Raw genomic sequence first — 22,595 nt, 5'->3', positions numbered from 1 at the left:
CAGCAAGCGGTTGTGTGCCAAGGGAGAGAATGTTAGCTACCGCCGTACTAGCGTTGGGATGTGGGTGCTCGTTCTTGGTACGTCAGATGCAGGTGTCGGCCGGCTGTCGTAGTGGCGTTGTTAAACACGTACAGTGCATACGATACCTGCACTTAAGTACTGTGCAAGTCTTTAACTATAAATTCTGTACCGTCTCAACCGTCTCTTAGCCTGTCTGTACGGCTACCTATAGATTGCTGCCTCCACATTTTGACGGAAATAAACAACACCAGAAGCAAAAAGGGATTGACTCAATATAGTTAGGAATCTGCTGACTTCAAAGGTTTGTATACCTGTTTGCCTTAGGTCTATATCTACAGATATATGCACAAAAACTAAAAAAATCCAGTTTGGTCTTTAAGCTCAGTTTATGAACTATTTACGAATATCAAAAGCAATTTATTTTGAAGGTTTCAGCCTTCTCCTAGTCAGCCGTTAAGATTTTATTGCAATATGAATATTGTTTCATTGAAATGCCCAGTAAAGATTTAGTTTGGTTATGATCGAAGCTGATACTTCTCTACACTCCGATGTATTTGGTCATATATATATAGCTGCTGTCAGTGATATCAGCTGTTGATATATTATGTAGGTATGCGCGTGGGTGTGGGTGTGTATATAAATATTTGAGTGCGCGCTCGCGCCCGTTTGTGTATATATGCGCATACCTATAGCCAGCGATCCTTTTTAAGACTTGAGACATATGGGTTTATCACTAACCTAGCTGTGTGTGTGTGTGTGAAAAATGGACACTATACGACATCAGACGAGCGTATGTACAGCTCAGCTTCCATGTACGCGAGAGGAGACGATGAGACCGAAAGCTACCTGCAGTGACTCTAAACTGTACCGCACTCTTCACGATCGGGTATACAAATATATATCCACATACAAGTGCGCGCACACAAACACACACGCACACGCGCGTGCGCGGGGGTAGGACAGCAATGATTCATAGAAGTTGTAAGAAACTCTGACACATACGATGGTATACACAGCTATAGGTATATATATTTTATCGAGTTTTGGAGGTGAGAAAGCTTTTTCTTTAGGGACATTTACACGACCCATTACATACAATAACAACGATTAAAGTACGTATATATGCGATGGCCGCTCTTTAGCGTGTAAGTCAACGATTTCGTATATCCAGCGAGTCGGAAGGTATTATCACAACGCAAATGTGCGACCTAAATCTCGTTTACTGTACCGTGGCAGTCCACCCGGAAGACAGCTAAACGCATATCGTTCAAGCGGGAAAAGCACCCTGTTTGCTGTCTTCGTTAAAACATGGCTTTAGTGGATCGACTAATGACGTAAGTATTATCATTTTGGAAAACTAGAATGATGGTAAACGAAACAAATATACACAAATAGCGATCCAAAGATAAATAATTATAGATAAATACAATGTCATACCTAATGCTCCCATTGCATTGCTACATTATGCATTTCACTGGTGTAAATCACAAAACATTTATTTGTTAAAGATATAATCGAGATCGGGGTGTTTCTTTACACCACTGAAATCTATCTTATGCGATTAAAATGATTAAAGTTCGGTAAATCCCTGTAAATGTGAGAAATAGGGCCGCGTTATAAAGGGCGAGCACGTAGATCGTGGGATAAGCGACCAGAGATGAGTTACTTCCCGTTGCTGGCATCACCGGAAGTTTGTCTGCAAGTGGCAGATCGTTCTCTCTTTTGTCAGATTTGTCGATGTTTTTAACAAGAGACATCTATGTCTCTGCTTCACCATGCCAAAAACACGACTGACAGCAGCTCTCTGCAGCCGGAAAATTGACACAACGTATGCAATTCCAGTTTTCATCTTTTCGGGTTGAATTCGTATTTCTTAGACTGATATTTGCAGTAGAATCTACATGAATGCAGTGAATACAAACTTTTTGTCAGTCACATAATGGAAAAAAACTACTGTCACTGATTTTTTTTTTACCAGAGACATACAGGTCTTTGAAATGCAGTAGGCTAATGAGAGCAATTGCGAAAAATAGATGCCTTATCCCCCTTCACCCCCAAAAGCCAGAAGAATAATGAGCCAGAAGATCTTTGTAATTGGGGGAGGGGACCAGCAAATGTAAATAAACCCGTATGTCTGAAAGAAAGTCGACAGGGACTTTCGGGCCACATGTTTGTACTCATTAAACAAAAGATGTGTAAAGTTAGATGGCAAGCGATAAAGCAGATTTTCTTGTTGATTCTTTCTTTAGACAGAAAAAAGTGTAAATAATTTTCTTTCATTGAAGTAGCGAAGAGAAATCTTTCAGTCTTTTAGAAACAAAAAGGTAGTGACTGTATACTTAAACCTGCATAAATTTTGGTATGCATGATTATTGACTGCTGTCAGTTTTAAAGTTATGTTTTTTTCCCCAAGTGTTTTGTCTTTGTCTTGTGTAAGCTATTTAATATTTAGTCTTATTTGTTCAATGTCATTTCCATTTATATTTTATCTTTGGCCCATAACGTCCAAAACTGAGGTCTAGGTTTATCTCTAAAACTATATGTTTTATATTTATTTAATTTTTAAAAAATATATTTATTATTATTTCATTCTTTAATTTAGTTACATGCTTCAGGGTTTTTAATACTTTGTAATTACTTACCACTGCCTGTTTTCATTATTTCACTCAAAAATTTATTAATATTTGCATGTTGTTTGAAATGTATAAATTCTGATTTGAAAAAACTGATATTCCAGTCTATAGTCGGTTTAGAGAAAACATTCTCTTTTTGTTTAGTCTACTGCATGCAATACAAATCATATGTTGAGATAAAATTGTATGTCTTCAAATAAGATAAAAATTGTATGTGTAACACTAGTGACACTGTTAGCTTGCTGTCTTATTCATTTCTGTATTAAGATTTTATTGACTGGAATGTTGTCTCCCCACTCCCAATGTTTTCCTCATCTTTTGTAAGCTGAATAGTGTACCTTACAAGTTATGTTTTCATTAAAATTGCAGTTCATATAGGTCATAATTAATGTCTACATACTTATACTTGTGTACATTTATATTCAACCCAAAAGACAGAAGTGAAAACACTTACTTCTGAAGTCTACCCATTATGTGGTAACATTTTTAAAAGAAGCATTATTAGAACATGATTCCTGGCATCAACATAAGAATATCCTTAAAAGGTAGGCTATCCTGGGAAGGGAGGAGGAGGGAAAGTGGTGGCGAGATATGACATCTTTACTTGTAGACTGAAAAATATTTCTTTGGGTTTTGAGGCTAGACTTGTAAGCATTGGATGTCGATGATGTATAAAAAACCTGAGTTCCAAATAGTGTAGACAGAGAAGAAACAGTTGCCCAGTATGTTTTATCTGATGCATGTAACAGAGAAGGTCAACAAAGGCAAAGCAAAGAGACTGAAGCATTTGGTAAGGTGTTAGTAGCTCAGACAGATATGCTGGGGCAAAACTGTGAAGACAATGTAAGCTCTGACAGATATGCTGGGGGCAAGGCTGCAATATAGGTTTCCAAAAAAATTTGTGAATGTGATGCATTTGATCTGTGCTATGTGGCAGTCTGTCACATGTGCCATCAAAAAATGCACATCTTTGAGTCATGGCAATATGATTATAGTTTTATATATACATATTATTTATTTACAGATCAAAATCAAATGGGGACTCCTCATCCTCTACATCACCACCATCAAAGGCAGCTTCAGCAGCTGTTTCTCTGATTGAAAAGAAAACAGAGGAGGCACTACCCTCTGTGGGAAAAACAGGCAGTCTTTCACCACAGCTACCTAAAGCCTGCACTTCAAATCCTAAGTTGGTGCACCAGTAGATGTTCTTCTCAGAAAAAAAGTTTTGCCTACAATATTTTGAGTATTGAGCATATTATAAAGAATTTTTTTTTATCATGTAGGTCATTACATTTAGATCATGTGTTCAGCATCAAAAGGTGAATTAAAGGGGCTTTGCTAGTGGTTCTAGATTTTTTTCCTTTTTAATTTTCCACTTATGTGCATGAAGAAGCTGCACTTGATGTTATACAGGCAGTTTTAGCCAACTTTTACACAAAGACTTGTGTCTTGTCACTTCAGGGAAGACGCAAAGAAGAGTCCACACCTGTCAGTACTCAGCCTGAGAAAGCCAAAGTAATTTTCAAACCTTTCTCCATAATGTTTATGTAAACCTTTTGGATGTCTTGAAGTTATTGAAACTGCTGCATAGGATTTGCACATATGTGTATATGTGATGTGTTTGTGTGCTTTCATTAATGCATGTATGTGTTTATACATGTGTATAGTTAGGCACATGTCTGCATGTGTATTTAACATTTCAGGTCAAGGAATAGTTCTGAAAAGCCATCGTTACCATCAACTGATCTGTCACAAGCACCACAGCCGCTACCTCCAGACCCAGGCACAGCTCAGTCCAAACCATCCAGACTTCGTCTGCCTAATTCCAGGTTGTCCCCTTTGAATCACATCACATCACCTTCCCCCTTCCCCCCCCCCCCCCACCGCTTATTACACGTTAGCTCTGTTTCTTGATCTCTCTCCACTCCTAAGGTTTTCCTCATCTTTTGTAAAAACTCATACTAAGCTGAATAGTGTACCTTACGAGTTATATTTTCATTAAAATTGCAGTTCGTGTAGGTCATAATTCATGATCTTATCTTAAATTTTTGCTTCTACACACCATGCAGTCAAAGCCTTTCTTCTATCCTTTTACTTTACACATTCCTTTGTTGTCTAAGTAAATGTATGTCTAACTTGCTGCTGTTTTTGTGTTTATAATAGTCCCATGGACTATAATGTCTGGAATGACTCAGTAGACCCTTCTCCTTCAGAGTCTGAGTCTGATTCTGATCAGGACCTTCCAGACATGCTGTCCTGTCCAGAAGGTAAGTTATCCTGAGTCATGTAGATGGATTTGAAGAAAAAAAAATCACTTTTTTGCTTATTATGCCTTGAGGAAGAAACAAAAAAAATTCAGGTCTAAAAGCACTTCAACTTTTGTCTAATAATTTTTGTGAGTGACTTATTTAAAATCAGTGTTTCTCCTCCTAATAAATAAAAAAAATAAATAAAATATGAATTAGTAAGAGATTGAAAAAACCTTTTTTCACATGTTTTTTTAACATTAGCATTGACTCATTGTTATTAATTTTTAACTTGTAACCATTACAGCCTTAGTTTTCTGTCAAAATACATCAGGCACCAGTCAGTCAAAATCACGTTGACCCAGCCATTTCAACTTCAGCTTAGAGTCAGATCATCCCCTATCAAGACTAAATCAACCTACATAAAACCAAATCATCCTGTTGCCAAAAGTCAAATCAACCTTACCAAAAGGCAAATCGATCACTAATATCACAAGTAGCAGTTCTCATCAGATACTGCTAACAGAGCTTTGGGGTGGTGCAACAGTTAGCACCTGTCACAGTGAGGATTTGATGTCCTTAGTTCAGATCTCATGTGTCTAGGGCTGGCTGATTTGCTGTGATATAGCCTTAGTTGCTGGTTCATTAAAAAAAACTCCTTTCCCTCCGAGAACAGAGCTGTGTATTATTTTTGAGCACTTTATATAGGCAAGACAAAACTATCTTTTGTGCTGCAAATCTTTCATGTGATTATCTGAGCCTTCTGTAGGCAAGACCTCTTGACAATTCATATCCAGAGAAGAAATCTCACACTTGGGCATAAATGCAATTTTTCTCTATAATCACTTTTTAAAAAAACAGTCTTCATCTTTATTCTTTATTTCAGTTTTTTTAGACATCCAGCTAACATCAGATCTGAATGAATCAATTTGATTATTGATATTGGGACAGTTTGGTCTTGGCAGGGGTCAACTTGACTCTGGATTGAGGTCAATATGGCTGGGTCAAAGCGACTGGTCACCTCAGCAACTCATGGCATTTAAAAAAACTGATTACATTTCTCATTTTTATAGTATCCAAGGCACTTCCACAGAAAGGTGATCCTGTCTGGGTAAAACACAGGAACTACAATTTCTGGCCTTGTTTGGTAATGTGATTTTTTTTTTTTTAAAGAGAATGGATTAATTGGTTTTACTCCTACAAGTAGCTAAGATCGTTTACTTATGGTTATTTTATTTTGGGAAAATGGTTTCTTTGCTCAACCAGGGCTTCTGCTAAGGCTAAATTCTTTGGGGTCCCAGGGACCCCTTCTTCAGATTTTTAAGGGGTCCCTGTTCTTCGCCCAAATTTGAAGGGGACCCCATTGGCGAAAATTGAAGGGGTCCTCCGAACTTTTAATGCGTACTGTACGCCATTTTTTGCGTAAGCAGAAGCCCTGCTCAACCCTATAAAGAGCTATCTACAAGGATGTTTATCTAAGAGGGATGAAAATAAGTTGATTGACTATTCAGATTTTCCATGTATAATCTGGTAGACGTTGATGTATCTGGTTAACATGGGATCTATGCTTGCTTTGAAAATGTGAAAGTACTTTACACTGTATAGTATAGCTTCTTTATAAAATAGGTGGTATGATATCAAATAACTAATTTAACTGATCACTACTTTGTGCTTATTCTTGTTTTTTATTCTTGTTTTAGGTATTATCTAGCAACCATAAAACAAAAAAGATTAATGTCCTCTTTCTGGATCAAACCAATGGCATTAACGTGCGTTTAGGGTAGGTATGACGATGTGATGTTGTAGATGTTTGGTAAAGAGAAAGGTAGAAAAGGGCAGAAGGGGAGAATTAGGGGACTGTATATGGAGGTTCTGTAGATGTTTGATGGAGTGTAGTAGGGAAAGGAAAGAGCATGAATTTGTGTATGTGGATATGCGTCTTTGTACAAGCCTGTATGAGAGAAACATGAGAACATGCATTCCTTGTAGCTGAAAAGTGAGAAGCTGTTTTTCAATTCTGTTAATGCGAAGAATTATTTTGCTCAAAATTTTAAGATCAAGTATTTCTTATGTTGTCACCAGGCAAAATGAAATGTTCTGTATCTGCATTAATATCAGGAAAAAAATCTACCTCCTTAAAAAAATTTATGTTGTGCATGATTAAAAAAATGGCAAAATATAGGTCCTATGCTTTTGTTATTTTTGGTTTTGTTTTTGTGTTTTTGTTGTTTTTTTGTTTTTTTTGTGGAAAGAATTCAGAACAATGTATCTGTGATCTTGGTCTTCAGGGAGAGGATATACCTGAAATACAACCGGAAAAAAGTGCTTCCTTATAACCACCAGAACAAGAAACAGTTTGAGGTGTGCATTACCATGCTATCTATTGATGCGTGCCTTGATTGTGAGTACAGTGTTTGATAGTGCTGCTAGGCTGGTATGATCTCTTCATTAAAAGTTTCTTTTACCTATAGTTGTTGCCACTGTCTAGAGTGTGGGAGCACATTGTTGGGTGTTCCTATATTCATTGGTGCAGTGTTTGCTACTTCTGCTTTGCTAACGAACAGCTGGCTAATGGTATGAACAGTTTATTTTAAGTTTTTTTAGTTTCTTTTTTCTGTTGTAGGAATTAGTTGTTATTACCTAGAGTGTGGAAGTATTTAAGTGGTGAAAGTATGCAAATATGTGTAGCATTTCAAGTTTTACATGACAGTTTTAATGAGACCAGATTGAACAAGCATGATCTGAGATGCAGCAATGAAAATAATGCAGTGATTAACTCAGTGAAGTAAGCATATTTTTCCTGAACAATGTGGCATCTGGGTTGTTTTTTTTTTTAATGATTTTTGTGCTGTTTGCGTTTCAGTTATTTTACATGTTTTATGTCTTGGGCAGGCTGAAGGAAGCTCACTTACTGGACCATTGCAGAAGAGTTTCCAGGCAGCTATCCTAAACATGGAAGATTATCTTACAAAGCGAGCTTTAGGGCACATCACACCTTATCACCATTTCTTCGGTGATACTTCTGCCAGTTCTAGTGGTTTGGTTGGTGACAGCATGAGCAATGTCAGTAAGTTGTTTTTTTTTTTATTTCTGCTTGAATCTAAATTAAGAAGACATGGTCTCATCTCTAAGAATAGTGTTTATTTCTGCATTTTGCTTTTCCAGAAAGTGTAAGGCAGTGGTGGAAGATCATGTTTTTGGGTAAGAATGTTTATGCATGCATGTGTGCTGTTTATGTGATCTGTTTCAAAGTCAAGACAACTGTTTTAGAGACTAACAGGTCTGTTGAAAAAGTTTCACTTTTGATTTTTTTTAAGCACATGGAAATGAGGGATCACTTTCAGAAACAAATGATAAACAAGAAGAGAACCGGCCATTAAATTGTACAGCAGACACAACTACACCAGCAAACAAATGCAGGAATCCCACTCGTAAGCGGACATTGACCCCTGATGAAAGGTCAGTTGCATTTCTGCCCATTTCCCTCTCCTTCACTTTACTTCCCAAACATCAGACCAGTCTCCCCCCACCACCTCCACCTCTCACAAACATACTTCTGTGATGCCATTCTCTTGACTAAATATAGCAGAGTTTGTCAGACTCCGAAGCAAATGATGTTTTGGGCATCAGGGTTTGTCATTCTTTTCTGATATAGAAAAACCTCTTTATTAAAACATTCCCAATTACAACCCGAAAATTGTTCATGTTTTCAACTGTGTTGCCCTAAAACTTCCAATTCGGTGTTCCAGCAAATCTGTCTTTTTACTGGCCTTCACTTGAAGTGCAAGATATTGCTTATGCCATGGATGTGTATAATAATACATGTTCGTGCTTATACCAGTCCTTGCTTTGCAAAAATCAACTTCAAAGTCCAGTGCTGGCAGGAAGGGAGCGAGCATAAATAATAATAAGAGCACTGAAACTTATTGTTTTTGAGACCAGCATCCATTATTATTATGTTTGTCTGTTTTTCTTTTTAGTAAAGTGCTTTGAGACTGCCTTTAATGGTGGGGAAAAGCGCTATACAAATCAACTTTATTATTATTAGGCATTAACAATCTTTTGCAGAAGTCACATGTCTATAAAAATAAAATTATTGTGACCAACTGTTTGTGCTTTATTGCAACCATTTACAGAAATCCTGTACAGAAACATAAATAAAGTATTTTAAGAGAGCATCTTTGTCCGCCGCTGTATATGTGTATTGATTAATATCTCTTACCTGGAAAGTTAGTTCCCCTACAATCTGTGGTACAGCCTAAAAAAAGGCATACTACGATCAAGTGAAAGTGAAAACAACAAAAAGCATTATTTCAACTTTTAAATAAATGATCTTTAATATATAGATGTTTGAAGTCATGGTTCTTTGAATGAAAGCAGACCGTTTGATTTCCCTACCATGACCCCTCAAAGTTATAAGCTGATTTTGTTGGATTTTTAGCAAGTCTTAATAGGGAGGCTTTACCATACTTTAAAATTTCTCACTTGCTAGAAGTTGCCACTATGTATATATATTGGTCACTTTATCCTACTAAATGCTAATCATGATAGTTTTATTTAGGGGGATTTCTTATTAAGCATATTTTAAGCAGTTGTGTATTTTTTTTTCCATTCAAATGCAATGTCCTCACACTGATCACTATGTTGCAGAAGGGAGAGACGTAAAAAGACCAACGAACCCTTGGTTGACTACATATGTGCAGAAGACATGAAGGTATGGAGTTCACATTTATGCTTTTAAGAATAATAAGATTCTGCATTATCTAAACATACCATCAGTCAAAGGCTCAATGGAACAAGTGCATCTTCAGCCACTGCTTAAAAACTGACATTGATAATACAGACCTCAGCTGAAAGGGGAGAGAATTCCAGACAACTGGTGCATTGGAACCAAACATAATCCCACAAAAATCCTAGCGACAAGAGCTTTCCTGTAGAGAAACGGAGCAGCCTAGAATGAAAATCTGTGGACAGTGTTGCAGAAAGATAAGCTAGACGTGTGCCCTCAAAATGGCAAAATTCCAGTTTGCAGTTTTGTGCTGTATATGAAACATCAGTGGGAAATCCCATATGTAATATGTTCCTGCTTAGATTTAAAGAAAACAAGGTGCACAGCACTAGTTTGAACTTTTTCCAAGTTCATGATTTTATCCACAAAGAAGCCCTGCAGAACAGAGTTACAGAAATCATGAACTTGTATTACTGGACTGCTGGCAGACGATTTTTTTCCAGTTAACCACAAAAAGAGGCATAAGACTATAAAGCTTCCGGTTTATTCACATTTCAGATCAACTGCTTAATCGAGGCATGAGACTACAAAGCTTCCAGTTTAGTCACATTCTTTGTTTAGGCTCGCCAAGACTAATAGCGGATTACTTCGCAAGAGGCTAAGCGTTGGTCGGCAGACAGACAACAATCCACCTATACACATCTTTGCAGAAATCAATTCGCGAATTGAGCAGTGCAGAAACAAGTCTAGTACAGTCAAATCTCGCTACTATGCCACCCCGCTACTATGCCACTCTCGGTATTATGCCACTTTTGCTCGGTCCCGACTATAAATTCAATGTAAAAAAAATTTACTATGCCACCCCCTACTCTCGCTACTATGCCACTTTTGTGTGACTGTTAAAAGACACAAGTTGTGAAATTCTGCGCAGTGCTCGATTATTACATGTGTATTGTAGTGTGGGACATTGCAGTTAGGTGGGATGGAACATAGCACGCACACAGGGAGGGTGGAGGCTGGCGATAGGGGGTGGTGGTCGCTGGCCGGGTGACAGCCACGTGACAGGGAGAGCGGGAGGGGGTCGACTAGTGACAGGATGCAGGTGCGAGGATGTGGTTGGGAGGGGTGTAGGATGAAGAGGTGAGGGGGAGAATGAGAGGAGACAGCTAGCGCCAGCAGGCGATTCTTGAGAGCTTTGGACTGACGGGTAACTTGAGCAAATAAAGCCTTTTTTTACGAACCCTCGCTACTATGCCACTCTCACTACTATGCCACTTTTGCTCGGTCCCGTTAGGTGGCATAGTAGCAAGATTTGACTGTAGTAATACTTTTCAATAGATACAACTGAATATTTGCAATATAAGTAAGCTGGTAGGAAGATGTAACTAACATGCTGTTGCGTGGAAAGAGCTTGGTCAAGATATTTTACAGAAGTCTGGAAAGGTACCTCGACTCCTCCACTGTCAGGGAATTAATTGTCTAAAATACATATCAAGATATTGTACACAAGTCTGGAAAGCTACCTCAACTCCTCCACTATTGGTGAATTTACTGTCTAAAAGACTGAAAGAGGTGGATGAGCATGAGTACATGATGTCAACATTAAATTTAACCTTATTGGTAGCCACCCTGGCAAAAACACCAGTAAGACAATTCTCAACGACAGTCAGAGCACTGAGGAAATGTGTGGGCGGTATATTTTGGACAATTCAGCATAGTTATAATAGGAGCAGTCAGGAATGTTGATGTCAGTTGAATGTGTAGTGTGAAGAGCACTAGGCTGAAAATGGAGCCTTGCAAAACGCCAGTGGCTCAGTTGACATGGATAGGACTGAATGCCATCTGTGAAAACAGACTGCAAATGACTACAAGAGCAAAACCAAACAAGAACCTCACCATCAACACCAAATGTTGCACTAAGTCTCTCAAGTAAAATATCATGGTCTATAGTGTCTATAGTTTTGTCCATAGGCAGATTGATAAACCTCAGAGAGATTATTTTGACAAGGGATTTTGTAGGTGGGCAAGAACTTTCTCTAAAAATCTTAAGACACAAATGAATTATTTAAAACAGAGCAGGTTTCTTCAAAAGTGGTGTTACAACAGCCTGCTTAAAATGAGGAACACCGTGCAGCACCAGGAAACCATTTCCTACATCACAGGCGGTCAGCACAAAATATTGGAAATACTTACAGAGGAATGAGCTACCTGTAAGGTCTTGCTTACTCCATCTTCTTTAGCTTTCCTGCCTCAGACTTTGTTTGATCTTTGCTTTCAGGATTACCTTTTCAAGATCTGGAAGAGGCACATACCATCTGAGCGACATGAGAAGTTTTTCAAGGGACAGAAAGAAAGGCGGGAACTACAGGAAACAAGTTTTGGTCCCATCGATGACGATGACCAGGTGATTAGACTTCATCCATCTCTTTGCTATTTTCTCATGCAGGGGAGGTAGCTATGGACCGGTGGTAAGGTCACCTGTGATATAGCTGGACCAGTGCAGACTGATGAGCTCAGGAAGCAGACTGGTGCAGACCTCAGAGGCACCAGCAATGAGAAGAATAAAGTTCTTGTTCTGTTAATTCCTTTTGTAAGATAATTATAGCTTCATTGAAAGGAGGGGTTAAAAAGATTGGGGCTTCTTTTTCATGTTCTTTTTATTCTTAATATTACTACAGATGTGTTCCTGCTCTGTCTTATTGTTATGATAGAATGCATTGTTTTGCTGTAAGTTCTGAATTCCACTTAAGCCTGTATAAATATTACCTTGTGCATAACATGTCAAATCTCCCCATTTATGAAAGATACTTTTGATCACTTTCATCATGCACAAACCTTAACTCTTTAGGGAGCATAGCTACAGCATATGGCAGCCTGTTGCCAGCTTCTGTAAAATAAAAATTTTGGATTACCTTATCATAATTGAACATGCAGAGCTTTGACAGAAAACTAGATCTTAAATCAAGGACAATTAACTGAATAATATTTAAATTGTGTAGCTTGGCTTAAGGAATTAAACCATGGAACTATTTCTGGAAATCAAAAAGATGTTTTTAAAATGCTATCTGGAGTTAATGTGGGAGAGCAACATGATGACATTTTTTTGGAGATTGGTTCTTGACCATTCTTGGAATTCTGATTGTACTAACACAGTAGTTCTTTCCATTAGAGCATCCTCCCACCTAGATACTGCTCCTTCCCTAGAAAATTAGTTAACAAAACAACCCAACTAACAACAGGGGTGAGTAGAGGAAGTCTCAGTAAATCTTGGATAAATATATATATATTTTTTTAATCTGACTGAGGTGTGTCGTTAATGACTTGTTTATGTGCCTGCAGCTTGACAAAATCATAGAGAATCTTGGACAATGGTGGCAAGAGGCATCAGGAGAGACAATTCCCAACACAGACTACTTGTTTGGTGTATGGTTACCTGAGGTCTCTGATATTTTATTTCTTTTTTTAACAATAATTATTATTATAAATAGGGGGTGATGGTTCATGATTTTTTTTTTTTTTTTGTAATATTTTTATTTTTCACATTTTTTGCTTTATTACCATTACATTGTTTTCTTTGGTGCTATATTTCAGTTAGTTTTAACTACAATTTTATTATTAATTTGTCTGAATATATATGCTGTCGCTTTCAGAGGTTTTATTGATCTGCTTATTGTATTGTCCACTTGAGCAAGTAATGTGAAAGAGTGAGGTTGACTTTGTTGCCTGCCAGTTAGCGGTATTCTTTTTCCATACTCCTCCTTAGACTTGTCACACACAGTCTGCTTGCAACATTTGTCCTAACAGCTAGTGGTGTCTTTGTCCATATTCTTTCTTAGACTTGTCGCAGTCTACCTGCAACATTTGTACTAACAGGAAACATGAAACATTACTAAGAGATGTGAAGCATCTGCAGGAGTGGACCTATTTACCTGAACTATTTAACCTTTGTCCACATTTATACTTAGAAATATCATAGTTGTACCTGATGATGCAGTGTTTGCACTGATAAGGAAGCTAGAATACCGCTATAGCGCTGACAGGTGTGTACTCTCTGTAACAATTATGATTGCATTAATGATATAAGAGAGTGCCAGACACTGTATCTGCTATTATGAGTGTGAAATAAAGAAGCCATTTATTGTTTTAATAGTATTGAATTACAGACTGGTATTTTTAACAACCGTGGCTTGTCTTAACTTTTGGCTGTTTACACATGCAGGCATGCAGTTTTGTAGGAAAGGTTTGGGGTTCTTTTATTGATTTATTTATTTGATTTATTTTCTTATTGTTTGCTTTCTTTGCATGATGACGTTACGTGTGGCCATGTACATGGGTCTTGTCACCAAACTGATGACTAATCTCTGCTGTTTTCAGGCAATCGTGAAAGGGCTGTGCAAATTTAAAAAAGTTGGAATGACAAAAGCATGGGAGTATTTCAGACAAGGGATAAAGCTGTCCAAAGTAGAACGGAAAGAGATTCAGGACTCCCTGTTGGGAAGAATAATACATACCACCTAGTTCCGGGTGAGTGAGGCATATGGCATGGATTCTGAAATTATGTTCTTCACACTTTTGAAGGATTCTGGGATTGTTTGTATTTATAGTTGAAGGCATGGTGAAAGGGATGCCCCCTTTGAAGACAGCAGTGTACCAGACTTGCAGCTCACCAGATCTTCCATGTTAATGTCAGTGAAGAGATGACTTTATGTTGCTTTCTGGTATTTAAAAAAAAAAAAAACCTTTATCTGTATTTCTAGTCAAGCTCATCCTCACCTGTTGTACCTCTCAGGTATATTTTGAAGCCAGTCATCTCACATAAGCCAGAGTGCAACTGTTTTTCCATGATAATCCATGGAGGTCATGTCTGTTTGGTATGCCAGCCTCAGGAGAAGATTTTGAGATGTTTTCAGGTAATTAACTCAGGCTTCATATACTGTATTTTGTACACAAATGCTCACTTATTTCTTCCTGTTATTTTTTTAGTTCCTTTTTTTTTTATTTAATTAATTGAAAAGTAGTTAATTAAAAAAAATGCCCAAAAAAATGTCGAACAAGCTTTCCAGATAGTCATAGTATCAAACTTTTGCACCGAGAAGACATTAAAAACTGAAAATTATGAAGATTATTTTTGTATTGGTAGATTCATTGAAATTAACCTCATTGATAGCAAATTTAAAAAAACACCCTCATTTAACATTATTCTTTGTCAACTCTATTCACTTCAACACGGAAGAAGAAAAAAGCACCTGGTAGTCTGATTATTGTTGTCATATATGGCATGTTGACGTATAGTGTATTTTATGAAGAGAATTTAAGTCTATTGTTGTGGACACAGTTGTTATGAACATGTATTCATGATATGTTGCTTCAAGACAACAATAAAATCTCACTATTCTCCTTACTTATATAAATCAGATCTGGACTGTTTAAGATAAAGATTTTTTTATGTAGGTGGCCTTCAAAGCAGCATTTTATTCTGATAATATTTGTCATAAAAATTTAGTAAATATTTCTATCGAGCATAGTTTGACATGTAATAGGCATCTTATGACTATTATTATTAAATTGGCTTTTGGGTATTCTAAATAATATGAATATAAAGATGTACACAAGTATAATGCTCTGCCACAACACTAGAGTTATACATGTCCTGACCATGAGTGTGCATAACGTGTCTGTGTTTACCTTGTGTGTGGGTAGTTGTGTCTGTTGTAGAAGTGGGTTTCTTACATGAAAAATGGGTGCATGATGTTCATGAATGCCTTTATGTTGTTAGGTCTGTCTATCACTTCTGTAAAGCAATTTGGATAAATCATTGGAAAAATGCTATAAAAATGTTCATTGTTAGTATTATGCTTAAAGCGTATTTCAATTACATGAAAAATGGAAACAGTAGAAAGCATACAACAAAGAAAAACAATGAAAGCTGCAGATGAAACAATAGCCAGATGAAAACCTGTGGCCTGAAATCCCAGATGTTTGCAGATAGAAAGATATTAAATATTTCAGGTATCCATTTAATCCCTTTTTTTTCAGGGAATTTATAGTATTTCCAGCTGAGTCTGGACTGAATAATATTTTTGTTTAAGAAATATATAATCAAAAATTTTTATTTGATGGGAGGTTTGGAATATCACATATGCTACAGATAATTTTGAGTTTCATGCATCAATGATAGCTGAGCTTGTGGCTGTAAAAAATTTTGTTGTTTCTTTTTTGTGAAAGGGGATATTTAAGAAAACTCTTCTGTTGTTATGCTTCTATTCTGCTTGTTAAAGTCTCTGATGTACGTTGTTGTATTGAACCTATGAAATTGTACATATTGCTGTCTTGGATATAACATTGATATACACATGGTCACAAACCAGGCAGTTTGGCTGCTAAACAAAATGTTTTGAACAAATGTGCAGTTCATCTTGAAAAGTTTTCTCCGTATAGCTTTGTAAAAGTCTTTATAAATATGGAATCACACACTGCAGATTTTACAGAGGTAATCCCATCTGTACATATATCTTACAAATTTGTGGTGATGTTGTTTCTTTGTTTTATATGCTTGTTAGTAAGTACTTTGCTTGAGATTGTTTGTTGTGATGAATCATATGTAATAGGGGAACAATGTGGAAGAGTATCACACAAAGGGATCCTTTGTCATGACAACATTGATAACTACAGGTGAAACTAAAATTTTTTTCAAATTTTACAGAATAGTATTCATATCAGAGCTTTTTGTGATAAAGCTATACAGTGTGTCAATAGAAGGCAATAATAATAATAAGTGAAAGGTGTGTGTAAAGTATTGCATGTCGTGGCCTGTGAACTACATTTAATTGTAAATTTCACATCAGCATAAGCAGCTGAAATTCAGCGTCACAGGTTTTACTTGTTGTGGTTTTTTTTTTGTGTGTGTGTTTTTTTTAGGGGGAGAGATATTTTGTTGTTTTTCAGAATTTGCTGTGTGTGAAGTCAGTGGGGTTGTCTTGTGAGCATTAATGTTTTGATTGTAGAGCCAAGTCATCCATGTGTTGTTTTTTGGGGAGGTGTCATGTCCTGAAGAAAGTAGACTGAAATGCAAAGGTTATTAAGATGCGGGTGTATTTTGCATTTATTCCAAAACCACACATTAAGCAGATGCAATAACTGGTTGCTGTGTTGTAGTTGTGAAGCTTAGTCTATGGCTTTTCTTTTGCTACACCCAAACCCTGCATCCAATTGCGGTTACACTTATATTTATATTTCCTACCATTTCTCTGTTAAGAAAATCATTTCGCAAATAAATTACTGTGATTCTGAATTCTGTTAACACGTTTTCACTTTGGCTGTTTTATCACATTGAAGCCAATGTGAGTTAAGCCCAAAACTTGGATTTGATCGGCGAAAGCTTCACATAAAAGAAAAAAAAGTTGAAGGGACCAAACAGTAAATTCATATTTTTCATTGTTCCTTGCCACTTCATTGTTGAGCATAGAGCTTGCATAACCATCTCCACTTTAGAGGGTCTTTAATTTCTTGTGCCTCCTCCATTGAGCTCTCATTCAGTTCTAACTTCTACATAGACATCTGTTATTCCCATTTCCCGGAGGATTCAGTCGTACTTTCAGATTCTTGCTATCAAACAAATATTATTGGTAGTGCATTGTCTAGTAAATGTTTTACCTTGTTAATGATAACTCTGTGTCTTTGCCAAAATCAATAACAGTGAAGCCAATTATTGGATGTCTCATCATAAGACCTGCGTCTCCCTGGTGAATATTTGTACCTGTGTATGACTGTGTTTTCATTAAAGAGACAGCTTTGATAAGTTGCTGCACCACTAAACTCATTTCAGTCTAGCTTGCTTTAAATTTGCTGAGTTTTGTGTTTGTGAGACTTTCATTAGAAAACAGGTGTGCAGCAATCTCATGTTTAGATTTTGTAATGGGGACCACAGATGATGCAGAGTCCATCAGTTGGATATAACTTTTTCTGTTATGAAACCAGTGTTATGATTGTGCACACAAAAACTGACTTGAGAATTGTACATTTTCTGAATAGTTTTACTGAAGAAAGTAGAATTTGCTTAAAACCAACTTTCAGTTGCCACCATAGCTTATCAAAGATCCTGAAGACTGAATGTGCTTAAGGTTCAGCTTTAGTTTGCATGGACAACCTGATTTAGGACAAGTCCTACCCTTGTGAGAGTTCTGTGTTGAAAGTGTCTGTAAAATAGTGGCTGTAGCCTTCCTTGACTGATATTTTTGTAAGCTGCAGAACCTATCACTTAGGTCCAGACTTCCCCACTTTAATAAACAGTTTTCTGGGCTTATACTTCAATTTCTCTCAGATCACATCATTTCTTGCACTTGCAGATTGCTGTAAACAAGTGTGCCAATAAATCTAACATTATTCTACCATGCCCACCCACTGCCACCTGACAGTACAAAGAGTCCCTAGTTTAACCTGCGGTTACCTTCCACTCATAACGTCTACCTGTATGCTTAACCTATCTTAAATACATTTGAGGCTTGCTGTGTTTGAAGATATTTTAAATCTGTCCCATCCCCAACCCCCTTGTACCAAATGGAACGAAATTCTCTCTCCCTGGTTTTTCTTCGTGTGTTATCACATCATGATCATTGCAAACATTTACGCTTGATCCATCAGAGGCAGCAAACGGTCTGTTAGAATGACAGGTCGTCAGTGTTCAGGGCTGTTTCCTTGTATTTGGAAGGAAACATCACTATTGGCCAGTACAATGATTTTACAGAATAACATCAGAATGTCTTACTGCTGCTGTCAGGGCACATTTTATATCAAGGATGCACACCATGTTTCATAAATATCATTCCTATTTTCTGTTTTATTTTTAACTGAACATTTGTTATTGTTCAAAATGCTTTATGGTAAATTTTGTATTTGTCATCATGTGTGGACTTTATTATCAGTAAGGAGGGTAGATGTTTCACAAGTTGCACTTGTTTAAAAAAAATGGGGGGGGGGGGTATTTTGGTGACTTTTTGTACTCTTGGTCCCATTGATTCTGACTAGGTTGTGCTATGGGAATTGACTCTAAAGGTGCCATACTGAAGAATTTTCATGTTTGTCATCTTTCCTTGGCAGCTTGCCTGTTGCCACTGCTGTTTATGATTTCATATGCATATGGGCATATGCCCATATTGTTTTCATAGCATTTAAAGCTTTCTTACAAGGCAAATGCTCTATAGTGTACAATAATAAGTGCTTCCATTTTCTTTTCTTATGTTATGCACATGTATCTTACTTACAGCAAGCTTGTGTTTTGTATGTTTGGTTTTTCGTGATTTGGTAATACATTTGTTGTTCTATGTTCTAAAAGTGTAGGAATTTCTCTTTTCTTAAAGAACACTTAATTGTGCTTAAGTTAGATAATAACGATAATAAATGCAAGATTTGTGTAGCGCGTACTCACGCTTGTAAGAAGCATGCTCATAATACTTAAGGACAGGAACAAGACATGGAAAATACACGAGGGACAGAAGAACAAACAACATATAAATGACAGAATGATAAACAACAGTACTGATGATGAATAAAAGAGAAACAGAAAATAAAAAGAGGAACCAAATAAAAAGATCTGAGAGCATCATGATTTTGCAAAGGAAGACAAGTACCAATAAGTAAAAATGGTGGAAGGTGTGTGGCAAAGGACTAGCATAGGAGTAATAATCAAGGAAAAGGTGCATTTATAGTACACATTTAAAGGATTCAATGGTGGGTAGGTGGCAGATATGGAAAGGGAGAGAGTTCCATTGTTTTGTATCACCATAGCTAAAAATCCTGTTACCATATGTTGTGAAACATGAAATATCTTCAAATGATGTTGGTAAACTAGAAACCAAGGGGAGAGTTTTTACTGGGGCTAGATCTGGGGGAAAAAACATCTCAGAGGCCAAACATGTCCTGTTATATTTGATGGTCATGTAGGTATCTCCATTGTTTATATTTCTTTTTGAATAGCCTTAACACTTCATTGTTCATTTGTCCTTGTTTGTTTAGGTGAATCATTAATGAAGGAGGAAATTCCCACCATATGCTTGATTCTTCCGTTGGAATACTCCATTTGGTGATGTCATTATTAACATGGATCACAAAGAGTAATAGTTCTCTTATCTGTAAGAGACTGCTGAAGAAAAGTCATTAATACTGTTAAGGTTACTGCAGTCAAAAACTATTATACTGACATTTTATAAAGAGCATCATATTTCTTATCTAAATTCATACTTTATGTAATCAGAAGACCTTTTTTTCATACAAAACAGTTTAAAATACATCTTTGGTAAAAATGCTTTTGCAAGATAAAAGCAAAAACTTCACTAATCAATTTTAAATACATTAGCTACACCACTTGTGAGGAAAAATACAGCTGAATTTACACACTTTCTAAAACAAATGTGTACAGAAATTGTTTAAATTATATTGCCACTTCAAGAACAGGTTAATACTACAATAACAGTTTGTGATAAGAGTGAAGGTGTATTAACAGTAATATTAGGTCAATTTAAGGATAGATTTTCTTGACACTTTCTGTGGATAGCTTTTTTTTCCCCAAAGCAGGCAAAGAAAGGGAAAATGCTTCATGTGTCTTGCCCTTGTAGAAGGTAGCATTTATGCGGCAAGACCCACTCTGTGTTATGTCGAGCCATGGTGGGTAGGACATCTGGGTTATATGGGTAGGAATTGCCAGTCTTACATTATGTAACAAGCATACACACACCACTTCTAGGACAACTGATAGAAAAGTAAAGATTCTGCAGACTATTTCATTATAAAATTTTGACAGTAACCATTCTGCTCAGAGGTTTGAACAATACACTAAGCTTGAACCTCAGTAGCCCAAGATTGTGAACAAGAACCCGATGTTAAATGGATTGGAGTAGTCATGTGACTTCAAAGGGGCAGCAGTGCAGGATGTGCCTTAGCCTTATAGTAATGCCTGTGCTTTCCTGCTCAGAACACATTTACTGTACTGGAAGGCCATAAATTCAACAGTTAATATGTGGACCACAATAGGCATTTGTGAATTTAAACATAGAACTTGATATAATCAAACCTATAGATTATTTTTCAGAAGTCTAAGCTTATTAATTAACGTGATATGGAGAGCTGTGTTTGTTTTCTTACCAAATATAAATCTTCTGTTTTATTGAAGATTAATATGTGCATGGTCACTTCTTATTGCCCCTGCTGTACTGTGCAATTTGTATTCTGTACCTGATTTTGCTTTTCAAATGAAAAAAATTATTTTTGAAGGGAGAGGGCATTGGAGAATGATGCATTGGTAAATAAAATATTTGCTGCTTTATTGCTTTACCCAGTTTTACAGTTCCATCCCTAGGTAAATATTGTTATTTAAGTACTTGTGCTTGTAAAGTTAATGGTTTACCCTTCTGTGTAGTGTTATGTTTAGCTTATTTCTATGATGTTAGTACTCTGGTGGTATTATGTTTACGCCATATCAGTGGCATAAAATAGGTTGGTTCTATAATTGTCACTCACAGCTGGCAATACACATTGTTGTTATGCTTTGGTATTTGTCTTCAGGAAAACCATTGTATAAAAAGGAAAAAAAGAAATCAAGATGCGAAAAAAAAAGCCCAACGAAAAAAATGGGAGTAGATTGTAAGAAAGAGGATTGATACAATGTCATATTTATACAAACAAAAATATTTTAAAATAGTGTAGTGTCTTAATTATAAACCATAATTATGTTCAATCTCGTTATCAGTAGATGAGATTAATTTGTTTATAATTATTGGGTAATGTTGGTGTTGATTTTGATATTAGCCATGTTGATTTGAAACCCATACTTTTTCCCCTACCTCTTTTTTTTGTAAGCAAAGAGTCCTTGGTATATGGAATAATGGATAATAGAGAAGAAGTTTGTTTTGCATATATTTTCATTTGCTGTGGTAAAATGTGAATAAGCCAGCATCCCTGATTGAGAGTTAAAGTACTAAAGTGTGCATTAGATCTTTAATTTAAAAATATGTCAAAGATTCAGAAATATAAGAGGTAAATGATCTCAAATCTACAAAGGTATTTTGAGTTTTTGCTACATTATTAAAAGCTTGAATATGTACTTCAGTGCATTATGACCCAATTTTAAAGAGGGGCTTAGCTTTATGTTCTTTGAGTTATACCACCCTCTTGAGATATGAAAGAAGGGTGTTTATGTGTGTTGATGCATGCAGTTTGTTTTTTCTTCTCTGTATCCCTCTTATGCCCCAGTCACCTTTTTTCCCCTTCTCTTCCCCTCTCCCATTCTCTTTCACTTTCTTCCTTTGTCTTTCTCTTACTCACACCCACTGTAATGAAAGTTTAAGTTACCTAAGACTCATTGAGTCAAAGTACAGACCACATTAGAAAAATGCATTCTGATTTCTTTTAATTCAGATGTATATTGTCATCAAATATCATTATATTTAACTTTGCTGCTAGAAACAAAGAACCACTGTTTTGATACAACAAGCTTTTATGTTTCTAATAAAAGTCAAATATTCCATTGGACATTGATTGTTCCTGCATTTTCCACTCCCTGATGCAGTGATGATGTAAAACAGTCTTTAAATATAAAGCTATAAAATTTATTTTTCAGGGATTGCTTGTGCAGGTATGTAAGAAGAGGAGTGGGGAGAGAGTCAGAGATCAAGTAAATCTCAAATGTTACAAAAAAAAAGAGAAGAAAGTCAGGTCATCTAAACTACCATTCAGAGAGAGAAAATTCACCAAAAGAGAAAAACCTTATTTTGCCTACAGCAGTCTGTGAGACAGAACCCTTCCCCCCACCCACTCCCTACCCAAAAATGTGGCCATCTGAGGGTTGGAGATTCTCTTCTAACAGAGGCACGAGATGTTGCTAATTCCTTGGCATCCACCATTGCTCACAACTCCTCACTACTCTCCAGATTTCGGCGCTTGAAATCTGTTCAGGAATCTTCTGGATGGGTT

At 36.6% G+C, this 22,595-nt stretch overlaps 1 protein-coding gene across 11 annotated transcripts; it reads left to right on the top strand.

Annotated features, from left to right (window-relative positions):
- The first annotated feature begins 1,158 nt into the window (after nt 1–1,158).
- LOC112553584 lies at nt 1,159–22,323 on the top strand. 11 transcript variants are annotated; one of them, XR_003097079.1, is made up of 16 exons: nt 1,688–1,849; nt 3,679–3,843; nt 4,119–4,172; nt 4,361–4,486; nt 4,821–4,924; nt 5,977–6,050; nt 6,604–6,683; nt 7,192–7,264; nt 7,796–7,970; nt 8,221–8,362; nt 9,554–9,617; nt 11,911–12,036; nt 12,972–13,070; nt 14,007–14,156; nt 14,422–14,542; nt 19,644–22,323. XR_003097079.1 is itself a non-coding variant. In XM_025220912.1 (15 exons), the coding sequence occupies exons 1-14, from the start codon at nt 1,797–1,799 to the stop codon at nt 14,148–14,150; spliced, it is 1,479 nt and encodes a 492-aa protein (XP_025076697.1). In that variant the 5' UTR covers nt 1,688–1,796; the 3' UTR covers nt 14,151–14,156; nt 19,644–22,323. The 11 variants fall into 11 exon arrangements, 5 of the variants coding, with proteins under 5 accessions (XP_025076698.1, XP_025076697.1, XP_025076696.1 ...); XR_003097076.1 differs by having other exon boundaries at nt 16,241–22,323; XR_003097078.1 differs by adding an exon at nt 16,241–16,304 and having other exon boundaries at nt 14,007–14,542.
- Nucleotides 22,324–22,595: the final 272 nt, after the last annotated feature.

The sequence above is a fragment of the Pomacea canaliculata genome, linkage group LG13, assembly GCF_003073045.1.
Source record: "Pomacea canaliculata isolate SZHN2017 linkage group LG13, ASM307304v1, whole genome shotgun sequence".
Lineage (NCBI taxonomy): Eukaryota > Metazoa > Mollusca > Gastropoda > Architaenioglossa > Ampullariidae > Pomacea > Pomacea canaliculata.
Note: the sequence above shows the minus strand (reverse complement) of the source record. Positions and strands in the feature narration are given on the sequence as shown.